Below are 14,620 nucleotides of genomic sequence, written 5' to 3'. Positions count from 1 at the left end.
TTGGTGCACGGTCCTCCACAGTCATCATCTCGATGTCCTGGTCGTGGCGCAGAGTCCGATCATATCGTTCTCTGGCCTTTCCGCTATTTCCCACGAGGTGCGGACCTCCACAGATGGTTAAGAGTGTTCCAGCTACGGGGGCAGGCTGTAATGGTGGCGAGCGTTGGCGTGTGGATGCCTGCTCGTTGCCACCTGGAGCTTCTCGTTGGGAACTTCCCGAGGCCCGTACGTACCTTCTCAAGTGTCCTTGTCTAATAAGGAACTCGATTTCGTCTTTTAACTGGTTGCATTCGTTAGTGTCGTGTCCGTAGTCGTTATGGTAACGACAGAACTTGGTAGTGTCTCTTTTCAAAATGTCCTTTCGAATGGGTCCAGGTTTTCTGTAAGGCACACTAGAGCTTGTGGCCTGGTAAACCTCTCCCCGAGACTCAACGAGGGAAATATAGTTAGTGAACCTAGGTTCATAACGATTACCCTTGGCTCGTTTGTTGTCGGAGGTGGAGGGCTCGTTATACGGCCGTTTCCCACCATTCTTGCCATTACCGTTGCCATTTCCGTTACCTTTGCCGTTGCCATTAGGTTTAGAACCATTGGCGGCATTGGCGGGGTCGGCGGCTTTCTTACCCTTGTTCGAGGGTTTTCCATCATCAGCAATGGCCTCTTCGAGCTTGATGTAACGATCAGCTCGGTCCAAGAACTCCTGGGTTGTTTTAACTCCTTCCTTTCGGAGACTCTTCCAGAGGGGAGAGCAACGCTTTACCCCTGCGGTAATGGCCATCATCTTGCCTTCGTCTCCTACTGTTTTTGCTCCAGCCGCCGCTCGCATAAAGCGCTGGACGTAATCCTTCACTGACTCTCCGTCCTGCTGGCGAATCTCGACCAGCTGGTTTGCTTCGGTTGGGTGCACACGACCCGCATAGAACTGTCCGTAGAACTCCCTTACGAACATTTCCCAGGAAACTATGCTTGCAGGGGGGAACTTAAAGAACCACTCCTGAGCTGCTTCAGAAAGTGTTGCAAGGAAGATCCTGCACCGAGCGTCTTCGGACACTTTCTGAATGTCCATCTGAATCTCAAATTTATTCACATGCGAGACTAGGTCCCCATATCCATCAAAGTTCGGGAGCGTAGGAATTTTGAACTTGCTGGGAGTTTCGGCGTTAGCTATCCTCTGGACGAAAGGAGTACCTTTCCTCCTGTCGTGGTCGATGTAAGAAGTCCTTCCTCCGACCAGCTGCTGCACAACCTGATTGAGTGCGTCTATCTGGGCCTGCACTGCGGCAGGAATTGCAGTGGCCTCTGTGGCTGGGGGGATGTTCTCGCCGTGCCTCTCGCGACAATCGTTGAGCACATCTCTCAGGTTCTCTTCTCTTCTTCGCTGCTCGCTACCTCCGAGCCGGTTGAAGACATTATTTTGTCTGGGCTGCCCCCCAGCATCTTGTCTATTTGGCTGGTCACCTTGAGGTACTTGGCTCCTGCCTTTACCTCTTTCTCCATTCCTCCCAGCAGCATTTCCCTTGCCTGAGTCGGCCTCATTGTATCCGTGGCCATCTCTGAACCTTGACTGGCTGTGGCGAGACTGACTGTTCCCTCTATTCCCGTCTCTGGCATAAACGCCCCGAGCGTTAGAGGGTGGCCTGCACTGGTCGCGGTGTCCCCGTGCATTATCATGCCGTGGGGGTCCATGGACCGCAGAGCCTAGCTCCGAGTCCCTCCTGTTACCAGGAGAGTAGTGACCTCTGTTCGCTGGGTTTTGCCCATCATTCTCATGGCGTCTAGGACTACGAGGCTGACGCTCGGCCCTATTCTGCCTTTGCTGCGGGGGATTACCCCGAGCAGCTTGGGATGGTGGATTTGCCTCAGGGTCCAACAGGACATCTTCATGGGGTGTCTGAGGCTGCTCGGGCCTTTGCGGACTTGAAGGCTGAATTGGTGGGCTAGGATTGGGACCCTTCTGGGGTGGCCCATTCGTGGGTTGGTCAGGCTGCGAGGCAGGTGCTGCTTGATTTCTTGCCAACAGCAAGGCTGCCTCCAGGGCTGCCATGGCTTCGTTCTGGCGGCGATCCACCTCCGCCTATCTTTCGCTCAATTCCGCGCGCTGCCTTTCTATCTCCTGTTGCTGCCGCGCCATAACTTCAGCAGCGGTCTCCTGACTGGCCCTCAGATTAGCCAGTTCTTCTTGCAACGCGCCCAGAGTACTTTTCAGCGTCACGTCATCCAGTTCCTCTTCTTCAAAATCCAGTTGTGGCTCATCTTCCGCTATGCTTGCAGGGGGAGGAGGAGGTGGTGGATTCGACGGTGCAGCAGCGGTTGCCTGCCCAGTTTTCTTTCCTGCTTTCGCCATTAGTTTTCTCAATAGCAATAAATCAAACTCTCAACGAAAGCACCAGAATGTTGACCCAAGATTTGTCCAACTAACACGGAGTCAAAACGTGGTTGATATAAACGAGTGTATAGAGAAGAACGCAATGACAAAAGTAAAGAAAACACAATAATTTATAGTGGTTCGGCCCCAGGATCTGGTAACGACCTACGTCCACTTAGACTGATATTGATATAAGAATTAGAAGGGTGATCAAAGAACCAGGGTTCAATGAGTTTCACACACCTCTGAAGAACGATACAGGTTTACTTGGAGAGTTACTATAGTTTTGAATGATTCTAAAGCGAAAAAAGGTCCCTTCCTTTGAGCTATCTCTTGCTATTTATAGGCTCAAGGAGGGTTATAAGAGATTGTTACAGATATTCTTCCCTGAATAATCGGATATCCAGAAGATTGTATGAGATAAATTCGGGATTCATAAAGATCTTCCCATAAAAGTTGCCTTGTATACGGAACCATCGACCAGACTGGTCGTGGGTAAGAGGGCTTACCCTACGTCTACTGTGTCTTCTGGTCGATACTCTAGCAGACGCTTCCAGGTGTCAGCCACGTGTCCAGATATTATTTGCCACGTCACCAATGCTGATTTATTGGATAACAAATATTCTGTTTTTATATTTGGGAGTTAACTGGTATTTTGTAATTAACCTAATATTGTTTTATCATTTTTATTATTAAGAGTGATTATTTTATAATTATATTTTTTGTAGTTTCTTTATTTCACTTATATAGGTACAATGCACAAGAATCTTATTTTTTCTCTTGGATATTGTTAAAGCCAAAAAGTATGTATCTCCTTAAGTCCTAAATTGAGTATATGCTCTCTTTCACATATTTTGTGCCTCTTAGGCTTGTTTTTTGTGCCTATTTGTAGGCTTGTTTGTGCCTGTTTGTAGGATGGATGAATTGGTAGTCAAATACACAATATTGACTATTATAAAACTGTAATCAGGTTGCTAATGACTTTCTTCAATTCTCTTTGGGTCAAAAGGAATTTTAGCTATCTTAATTGATTATTTTTAATTATTGGATGTGGTTATTTTGTTATTTTATTACTCTCAATCTCACTAGACAAAATTAATGGGGTTTAACCAAAGAGTAGCCTTTGATTAGACCCCTAAACTTAAAAATTAATTTTATTTTTAAAATTTGAATCGAGGGAAAACCAAAGGATGGAACTTTGGCTTGATTTCCTATATTATAAAAGATTTTCTTTTATTTTACTTTTAAGAAGTTACTTATATTTGTTGGTTTATATTGTAGATTTACTTATCAACTTTTCAAGCATAAACTCTGGTGACACTAAAAGAGACTTTTCTATGCTCAAGATTTGATATTCTTCTTGCGGCAATTTCTTTGATTTTTCTTCAATTGTTTTTGGTTTAAAACAATAGTTCAACCTATTAAATTATCTGGGTATTAGTTATTTTGATATGAAAATTATTTTGTCTAATTTCCAAGAGTATCTTTGCATACTCTTTGGCTAGACAATGAGTTTTGTTGGCTAGAGGAAATTCCTCCCCCAATTTGTACTCCCTATATTATACATTCGGAATAAAATAAATTTATTCCAAAAAAAAATATATATATATATACCCTTGTTATTATTAATATTTTAACAAAAATATTTTACTTCTTAAAATTTGATATATAAACAATGTTATATATATATATATTTTTTTTTTTTTTGAAATAATTACATTTCAAAACTATTATTTCCTAATAGACTTCAACAATGCCTATTATGCTAATCGAAAGAACCTCTCGATTACCTGCAAAACGTTTGGTCTTATTGTGAGCATCATACAAACTACAAAAAAATATTAGTTTTAGTGGTAATAAATTTTGTGACTATAAGTAAAAAATTTGTGACTAAAGAAAAATCATTTTACTTGTGTAATCATTAAAAAATCCGTAGCTAAAAGTATTGATTACGGAAATCACAATTTGTTGTCACTAAATATATTTTTAGTCACAACAAACTTTATTACGAAAAATAATATATTGTGACTAAAACTACATTAGTGACAACTTGTGATTAAGTATGATTTTTTGATCACATATAATTTTTTGTTAGGACTAAAAAGTTGTGACTAAAAAGTATCTTTATTTGTTATTGGATCTCTCTCATCGCTCGGAAAGAGCCTTTTTTCACTATTAGAGTTGGTTGGAGCAGTAACCAATGCCCGCTCGTCCCAAATGAAAGAGAATTTATTTCAAGGTTGTACCCTACACAAGAGTAGTCGTAATTCTATTTACTTCTCCACTGAGTAATAATTTATATCTTTGAAAGTTTAGTGTACCTTTTTGTGCCATGCGATAACTTATTGCTGTGCCCTACATTTGTAATATATTTTGGCTCTTATAATCAAATTCTTTAAAGCAGTTGGTTTCCTCATTAATTACCATCTTTGTGACAACTGTGTTTGTGCTCATCTCATTTCTGCATTAAATTTGACTAAAGTTCACGCATTGGCTATATCCTTTTAAATATAGTTGTTGGCATAGTTGAGAGTAGGGGTTCTTTCTTATGTGTTATCCTGAGCCTGTTTGCACCTAATTACTTAAAAACCCTAAGACCATAACCTTCGTTCTGTATCCCTCCATCTTCTTCAGCTTTGATCTTGTAAGTATTTTTAATTACTTGATGTTTGTCTTTTAAAATTTCTTTACTTTTATTCTTGATTGATTACTGCTGCTCAATGCTCAATGCTCATGGATATATACATATATTGTATTTTTTTTGTCTATCGATTTTGTTATAAGTTCTTTATGGTTTCGATGTTTTGTTCTAGTGTCAAATACTTAGTACTTAACTGATGGCTTGATCCTAGTTAGTAGTAAACAAAAGTATATATAAAAATAAATTTTGTCCAAGGCTTTCTAGTTAGTATAACAAATAATATCTTTTTGATAGCGAATATATTTTTTGCTATGGAACTTTTTTGGTAAAAAGATTTAGCTACCAAAAAATCTGGTAGTAGTGTTCTTTATTTGTTACTAAAAATTTAGTGGCAAAAAATGTTATGTCTAGTAGCAAAACCACTAACTTTTGTGTCTACTAAATGCTATATATATATATACATTTAAATTGCACACATTTTTTTTTACACACTATGATGTGTATTTAATTTTAACCATTGAGATTTTTTAGCATAGACTATATCACTTTTGATTGTGTGATTGAGATCACATCATTGTGTGTAAAAATTATGTAATTTTAGTGTGTTCCAGTCATTACTCTTCTTTAATATTTATTTATTATATTATGCCTAATTAGTGTATTTATATTGGTTTATCTTATACTATAAATATGGATTAAAAGTATTTATTTTATACATGCAATTTATAAACATTTAATTATATATTTATATATATATATCTTCTATATAAAAAGTGTATATTTAACGATTTTTCTTGGTTTTGATAGTTTGTTTTGTTAACTTTAACGGAATACAAATATTTAACAGAATATACATTTAAAACTAATTAAAAATAAATATTTAATACAAAACTAGATATTCAATAATTTGTAACGACCCAACTATTCTAGACTTTAGACCATTAATGACTACTATACTAATCTTAAGAAAACGTACATATGAAATAACCATAACTTTATTTAAAAACTGTAAAGTAAAGGTTAAATACATAAAAGTTCATTTAGGATATGGGATCCCATTGTTTTGAAAAACAAAACATAATTTAAATAAATTGGTTACAAAATTAAGTGCGGAAAAATAATACATAGAAATCATAACTAAAAGACTTAAAAACTCCATCCTCGAATCGAACGCGCAATCCACCGATTCCATCTTGCCTCAATACACATCCTCAAGCTGCCAAGAATCTTTCCGCCGCTATAACTATTTTCCTGCACATATAAACATAAAGGAATGAGCCTAATGCCCAGCAATGAAAAAATTACTAACCACATAAACATACACATAGAATCATATCATAACATATGCTAAAAACATATCATAACATATACTATATAAGACTATACTAATAATGGCCATTATGACATGTGATAAACTATCTACATCCCCTGTCTAATATTTGAGGTAGGTTAGATCACATATAGTGTATGATAACCCATCTACGTCCCCTGTCTAATATTTGAGGTAGGGTAAATCATAACATAACATATAAAAACATAAACTTATCATAACATATTAAACATAACATAACATATCATACAAACATACAAGATCTAGCCTATTTTCCTTACCAAAATACCGGGATGATGAGAACAATGTCAGGATTTTGGAACACTCCTAAAAACCATTAATAGAGATGTGAGTTTTCTAAAAGAAAGAGATGAAGAGGAATGAACTAAACCATCGAGAAGATACTTACCAATAAGAAATCTCAAGTTCGAAGAACTTAGATGCCTAACCAAGAATAGAGAAGATTGGGTTAGGAATTGAATAGAGAAAAACTATAAGAACTAATGAAACAATACAGAAAAGGAACTAAGAATAGGAATACCTTTGAAATTGCTATGACCGAACTACACCTCGAAACCGAAATACACTTATAACCCCAACCCAAGTGTTTATCATTCTATAGTCTTACTAGCACCTAGAAGGCTCTGATCAATGCTTGAAGAATGAATGAAAAGGCTTGGTGCTAGGTCCTATTTATAAAGTTTTAGGAAAAAAAATCTTCTAATTATAATCCAAATTTAAATTTAAATTTAAAATAGAATCCTAAGGAATAAAAATCTTCTAATTATAATCCAAATTTAAATTTAAATTTAAAATAGAATCCTAACTTCTAACTTTCTAAATCTCGTAACTCTAAACTAACCTACAGTGAAATCAACATATCTGGAGCTGTAGAACTCCGATTTAGAATATCTTTATACCGTTAGAAAGCTAATTATAACATAACTGGGTCAAAAATAGGTCGGAAGTTACAGTACCCTAAAATTACGAAAAAAAAATCTATTTAATTATCTAAATAACAACCTAATCCACAAATAAGTAAAATTGTGAGTCTAAATATCTAAATAAATATCATGCTCCTAACAGTGAAGACTAAGTCTTATATTTCCTTTATTAAAATAATGATTCATTAATAATCCTGCATATGACAAGTGTCATAATCCTATTGGCTCTACCTAAACCTTAGGTTATAATAATCATCATATTAATAACCAGCAATATTAATCAAACCTTATGTTATAATTAATATTCTTAAACTATAGATTAAACTTATAAAATCCATAACTATTGCTAGGAATTTCAAACTAAATCCCGGCTTGAACCAAAATCCACAGTAATAAACATACTATAACTACTACTAGTTATTACTATTACTACTATTATCTAACTAGCTAAGTAAAGTTCTTGGACTCTACATAATTATATTAATATAAATTCAAATGTCATAAAAATATTATTATTATAATAATATATAATATATAATACATAATTAAATTTTTATTAAAATTTTTATCATTTATATTTAAAAGGAAAACATATTTTCTATTACTTAATCTAACTTATATTAAATAACAACAAGTATTATAAACAAGATTCTTCTTCAATCATTGAGATGTGTGATTTGAATAATATTATGAATGTTTTGTACATTAAATATAGTAGTTTGTGATCTAAAATGTTATCATATTATTATTATTTTAAAAAAAACCATATAGAATGATTTGGTTTAATTTTTCTTTTAATATGTTTATGTCATTTTTTATATATAATATTGCTTATTTATTTAAAATTGGCATGACAATCATAAAAACTTAATAAAAATAATTAATAATTTTTTTAAATAAAACTAAGCAAACGTGCATTACACGTTGCTTGCACCTTATATATTTTTATAAATTATAAATGTGAGTTTAACGGAAATTGTTGGTTTTGATTAGATTTAACATTTTTTTATAGTTTTCTAACACTGTTAGTTTTAAAGCTATGTAAATAAGGTAAATAGATTTAAAAAATAATAAAGTCATCTAAATAAGATAAATATATTAAAAATAAAAATAAAAAATAATAATAAATAAGGCATAATAATTTTTCATCACATTTTTTTAAAAATTCATATTAAAGTATTTAAATTATTCTATTAATTATGTTTTAAAAACTATAACCACAAAATATTTATGTGTTTAAATTTATTTTTTCTTTCTTTTATTAATTATTTATTTTGTCTCTTAAAATATTTTGTTTATCCAAACATATATGTAATAGTGACATAAGACATAAATATACATATTTCTTATTTTATCAATTAGTATTTTAATTAGAAAATACTTATTTTAATTGCTCTAGCCATTAATTGAATAATATTTATTTATATATAAATTTTTGTTCACTTTAATTTTTTTTTAATTAAATAATAAAAATTTGATCAAATAAATTTTTTAAATTCATACTTTTAATTTAGAATTTCTTAATATTTTATTATACTGAATATTTTTTTCTAAAAGATAATTAGAAAAAAAAGTATTTAATTTTAAAATTAAAATTACAATATAATATATATATAAATCAAAACATGAAAATGATCAAAATTTAAATTATTATGAACACTAAATTTAAAACTAATAAACAACATCAAATATTTTTCTTTAAAACTAGAATGCATCATATTTTTATTCGTAAAAGGTGTGTATCTAACATATTCTTGGTTTAACAATTTTTTTAAATAAAAATTATGATAATATTTATTTCTTTTAAAACTATAAACAATGTCTTGGCTTAATTTTTTAAGTATGTTTGTGTCATTCTTTTATAATATATGACATTATTTATTTATTTAAAATTTAAATGATAATTAAAAAATAAAATAATTTTTAAATAAAACTAAGTAAACGTGAGAATATATAATTAATGTGTGTTTAACAAAAAAAATTATTATTTTCTAGCACTGTGAATTTTAATGTTATCTATATATAGGTAAAAAAAAATTTAAAAATAAAAAGTAATAAAGTTATCTAACTAAGGTAAATAAATTGAAAATAATAATAATAATAAATGAGCCATAATAATTTTCTCATCACATATTTTAAAATTTCATATTAAAGTATTTAAATTACTCTATCAATTATGATTTCAAAACTATAACAAAAAAATATTTATGTACTTAAATTTGTTCTTTTCTTTCTTTTATTAATTATTTTGTTATCATTTAATGTATTTTGTTTATTCTAACATATACTTGTGCTTGTTGTGAATCTTCGCATGCCATATAGTCTTTCCTACAAGATTTTGGATTCTCTCCCAATAGTCCCCTTTATTATAGAACAAGTTGATTTTATAGTCAAACCACAAATTTTAAAATGAATATATATATATATATATTTAGTTTTACTTAGAAAATATATTAATTTATTTTTATTATATTTTTTTAGTTATCATATAAATTTTAAATATATAAATAATGTCATATATTATAAAAATAATGACATAATATATTTTTAAAAAAATGTCTATTGTTTTAAAAAAACTAAAAAACTGTTAAACCAAGAATGTATTAGATACACAATTTTTTTTATATATAAAGATATGGTAAAATTAAATATTTTTTTCTAATTTTTTTTTAGAAAAAATATGTATGAATTTCACTATAATAAAATATTAAAAAAATATATAAATTGAAACTATACATTAAAAAGTTTATTTGATATATTTATTTAATTTGAAAAAATTAAAAGCCAACAAAAATGTGTACATAAATATATATTATCTAATAATGGCTAGAGTAATTAAAATAAGTAATTTCTTATGAAAAAAATTAAATGAAAAAATAAATAAAAAAAATATGTATATTTATATGTTATTTCACTATTACATAGTTTGGATAAACAAAATATGTTAAATGATAAAATAAATAATTAATAAAAAAGAATATAATAAATTTAAGTACATCAATATTTTTCAATTATAATTTTGAAAACATAAATGATGGAGCAATTTAAATACTTTAATATAAATTTTAAAATATATGACAAGAAATTATTGTGTCTCATTTATCACTTTTTATTTTTATTCAATTTATTTATCTTATTTAGGTGATTTTATTACCTTTTTTTTATAATTTCTTTATCTGTAATATATAAAGATATTCATGTATTTTAAAATTAATTATGAAGTAAAAAAAAAGGCACTATTTCTATGCACTCACACTCAAGATTGCAAGAATTTTTTTCCTAAAAAAAGATAACAAGAATTTTCCTTGACTGATTTCATTTTGAATTATATTTTATAATGATTTAACTTAATTATCTATAGAATGTGGGAGCATCATTTAACTTATCATCGATTAAAGGGTAAAGGATGACTGGAGAATGTGGTGATGTGGATGTCCCTTCTGCATCTAATACGCAATGGTCGCTAGATTCTACTATTGACCCAAATATGTATACGTGTATGTATGTGACGAGACTGTTCGTCATTGACGATGAGTTGAAATCTAAAATGACGAGAAATTTCATCAACTCATTCAGCAATGACAAGACAGGAGAGAGTTTATTCGATGAAATCAATAAGAATGTCCAGGACTTAAGGAAGTTCGACACCAGTGGTGATTGGTATTTTGAAGATGGTTCTTTGGCCAATATGCTTTTCTTGGATGGATGTGCAATTTTACAATTCATACATAGCTATCTTCATAAGAAATTAGAAGATTTTAAAATTGGTATTGTCAAAAGAAGAGAGATCCGAGATAGATTGTTTGCAAGAGAATATTGTCAAATCCCTTTCCGAGTCCTTGAGTTGTTGGTGAACTTGAGCAATGACCCAGACAAACTGAAAATAGATATTGTCAAATTCATTCACATCAACAATATCACCAAGAATAATACGACGCCAATTATATGCCCCAGCAACTGTCTCAGACAATGGAATGACATTGTTCAAATAAAAATTCAAGATCGACGTGTTGACCTCCTCCACCTTCTCCACTCGCTAATCACATCTGTCGATGGCAATATTGTCTGTACCAACAACAGTAGAAAAAATGAAGAAAATATTCATGGAAATATTTTATGTGTCCCTTGTTTTTTCCGACAAAGACCAAAACCAGATGATACCATACGCGTAGCAACAGGGTATGATATTACTAATAACAATGGGTTTTTTCGCAATGTCCAGGAACTTAAATCAGCAGGGATAGAGTTTAAGCCCAGTGGTCGTAGCTTGACAGACATATCTTTTAGTGGTAAGTGTTTTAACCTCAAAGGGCATCTTAAACTTCCTCCATTAATTGTGGATGAAAAGACAAAGTTTATGCTAAAGGAACTTCTCGAATACGAGAGGGGCATTGATGATAAACGGTATGTGATTACTTCTTACGTAAAATTTATGGATATTCTCATCGATAATGAACAAGATGTTAAGGAGCTAAGAGCATCAAGAGTACTTCAAAACCGTCTCAGTAGTGATAAAGATGTGGCTGATTGGTTTAATACATTGGGCTCGGGACTCGATGAGCCACCAGTAAACTATTATTCGGATGTCAAGATTAAGATACAAACTCATTGCGAGAGACGGTGTGCCATTTGGATGAGCCAAGTCTATCAACAATATTTTAGTAACCCATGGGCTATCATAGGTCTCATAGCAGCTATAATGGTGCTTTCTTTAACTGCCGTTCAAACTTGGTACGCTATCAATCCCAAAAAGTGATAGCTAGCTACCTACCATGGTCAACGGTTTGTTCTACTTAATCTATTGTTATGGGGTTATTTGGCTTTTGCGTGCACTACAAATATTTTATGTTGGGGAAGATTGAGTTGTTTGCGAAATTACGTTGCTTTACTTGTGTTGTGATTTCATTGTGTTTGTCTATTGTAATATTGTTTTTTTGTATTAGTTTGATTCACTGGTGTGAATGTTATGTTAAGACAGCTATTATTGTGTGAATATAATGTATCACTATAAGATAATAAATTGGATATTTTGGTCCTTGACATGACAAAAATATATGATGCTGCAAAAATTGTCGAACATTTCACAATAAGTTTTCTACCAAGGTCAATTGAGCAGCAAAGTCTGTTGACACTAAAGTGTACAATATTTTTAATTTATTTTAAACGTCTTTTTGGCTAACTCCAACCGAGTGACGAAAATAATTTTGAATATTTATTGCACAAAATATGGAGTTCAACTCTGTGGCAAAGACAAAGATGAGAAAGAGTTGATGAAGAGATAGGATAGAGATGTAAAAAAGTATTTTGATGTTAAGTTACAAATCTCATGTTATTATTAATTATTGATCCCAATACAATAAGTTACAAACTAATAATCTCTTATCACATAGTAATAGAAAGTTTCATGCCCAAATCACAATGACCAGGAATACCACAAATAAACCATCTATTTCTGTTATACCCAGATTTCGAGCCATGTTAAATGTGACCTCGAAAGCTGGATTCGCAGCGAATGAACTCGTAAATTCTGAAGTATGTCTCAAGACTAGACATCGAGCCTGCAAAGCTGAGACGACTTCGAATATGGTGGCCTCGAAATCCACACGATCTCGAAGGGTAGCACCCGAGATGCATCTATCCTCAGGGATGACCTCGGATCAGGGGTTCCGAGCCTGACGCGAGTACGATCTCGAAAGCCATGTGACCTCGGGAGATGTCATTAGCTCGAAAGTTGATGTGAGACCTGGGAGAATAAAGCCTTGGAGATATATGATAATAACCTTGAACATCTTCAAGTGTTGTCCATAAGAGACGTGGTCTACATTTATTAATGTAAATCTCCTAAAATCATGGGATATTATTTGATTAGTTATACGCTCCCTGGTCTTCACGGGACGTTTCCTTTTATATCGGATTATAGGCATTTAAAGCCATTTGATTTATTTGCAAATAAAGAGTAACTACCCAAAATATGTGGGATAATATTCTGCATTTTTCTCTATAAATAGAGAAATCATGCACCATTGTAAGGGACGAAATTTCTGATTCTTGAGAGAAAACTCTGAAGAATTCATACTTGAAGAATTTTCAGAGATCATCTTGAGCTTAATAAAAAAGACTCGTGGACTAGGCAGATTTAACTGCTGAACCACGTAAAAATCGTGTTTTGTATTATCATATTTTTATTGGCCATTACTAGTTATTGTTTACATGCTCTTCTTTCACTGTTGACGAAAAACGGCGTGTTGACGCCGTTTTTCGCCAACAGATAAAAGAAGAGAGCACGTAAACAATTAAAGACAATGGCTAAAACAAACAAACGAGTCAGACACGCGGTTTTTACGTGGTTCAGCAGTTAAATCTGCCTAGTCCACGAGTCTCTGTTATTAATCTCAAGATTATCTCTGAACAATCCTTTAGCATGAATTCTCCAGAGTTTTCTCTCAAGAATCAGAAAATCGGTCCTTTACAATGGTGTATCACTTCTCTATTTATAGAGAATGATGCAGAATACTATCCCACATATTTTGGGTAGTTACTCTTTTGTGAATAAAAATAAATAGCCTTAAATGCCAATAATCAGATATAGAAGGAAACGTTCCCCAAAGATCAGGAAACGCATAACTGACTAAATAATATCCCACGATTTTTGGGGATTTACATCAATAAATGAGGATCATATCCCATATCTACAACACTTGTAGATATTCAAGGTAGTCATTGCGTATCTCCAAGGCTTCACGTCATTGTGCGAGCCGCTGACACTTCCCGAGCTGACATTTCTTTCGAGATGGCATATCGAGCTCGAGATCCCTGCTCCGAAGTTGCTTCTGAAGATGAGGGGCTCACAGAGCTATCCTTCGAGATCGAGATCATTTCGAGGTCACCATATTCGAGGTCTGTACCATACTTTGCAGGCTCCGATTTACAATCGTAGAGCATACCCTTAACCCTCACTAGACCATTTAATGCGAACTCAGCTTTCGATGTCATATTTGCTACGGCTCGAAATCTGGGTATAACATTTTGCCCCCTCAAAAGTATTTGTTCGAATCCTAAGAGAAGGAAACTTTTGAACTACTCTTTTCGGGAACCATACCGTCACACTCTTAAAAACGGACACGTGCCAGATGGGTATTGCTCACTTTAGGTACTTGAGTACCTTGGGAACATGCCCACGATCGTTCGTCTGACAGCTTTTCGGCGCTATCTTATCATCGACTCCCCTCCATTCGATCTGTTGAGGATTTCAATCAACGTTCCTGATTAATTCAGTTTTCCCACCTATTTATGCAAGACTCCCTCTTCGTCTTCTTCACATTTTCTCATCACAGACCAGA

General features: G+C 32.8%; 1 protein-coding gene across 3 annotated transcripts; it reads left to right on the top strand.

Annotated features, from left to right (window-relative positions):
* Nucleotides 1-4,881: 4,881 nt before the first annotated feature.
* LOC133824676 (uncharacterized) lies at nt 4,882-12,333 on the top strand. 3 transcript variants are annotated; one of them, XM_062257640.1, is made up of 2 exons: nt 4,882-5,009; nt 10,679-12,333. In XM_062257640.1, the coding sequence occupies exon 2, from the start codon at nt 10,687-10,689 to the stop codon at nt 12,034-12,036; it is 1,350 nt and encodes a 449-aa protein (XP_062113624.1). In that variant the 5' UTR covers nt 4,882-5,009; nt 10,679-10,686; the 3' UTR covers nt 12,037-12,333. The 3 variants fall into 3 exon arrangements, with proteins under 3 accessions (XP_062113624.1, XP_062113623.1, XP_062113625.1); XM_062257639.1 differs by having other exon boundaries at nt 4,888-5,009; nt 10,642-12,333; XM_062257641.1 differs by having other exon boundaries at nt 4,892-5,009; nt 10,686-12,333.
* The last annotated feature ends 2,287 nt before the right edge of the window (nt 12,334-14,620 follow it).

The sequence above is a fragment of the Humulus lupulus genome, chromosome 3 (assembly GCF_963169125.1).
Source record: "Humulus lupulus chromosome 3, drHumLupu1.1, whole genome shotgun sequence".
Lineage (NCBI taxonomy): Eukaryota > Viridiplantae > Streptophyta > Magnoliopsida > Rosales > Cannabaceae > Humulus > Humulus lupulus.
Note: the sequence above shows the minus strand (reverse complement) of the source record. Positions and strands in the feature narration are given on the sequence as shown.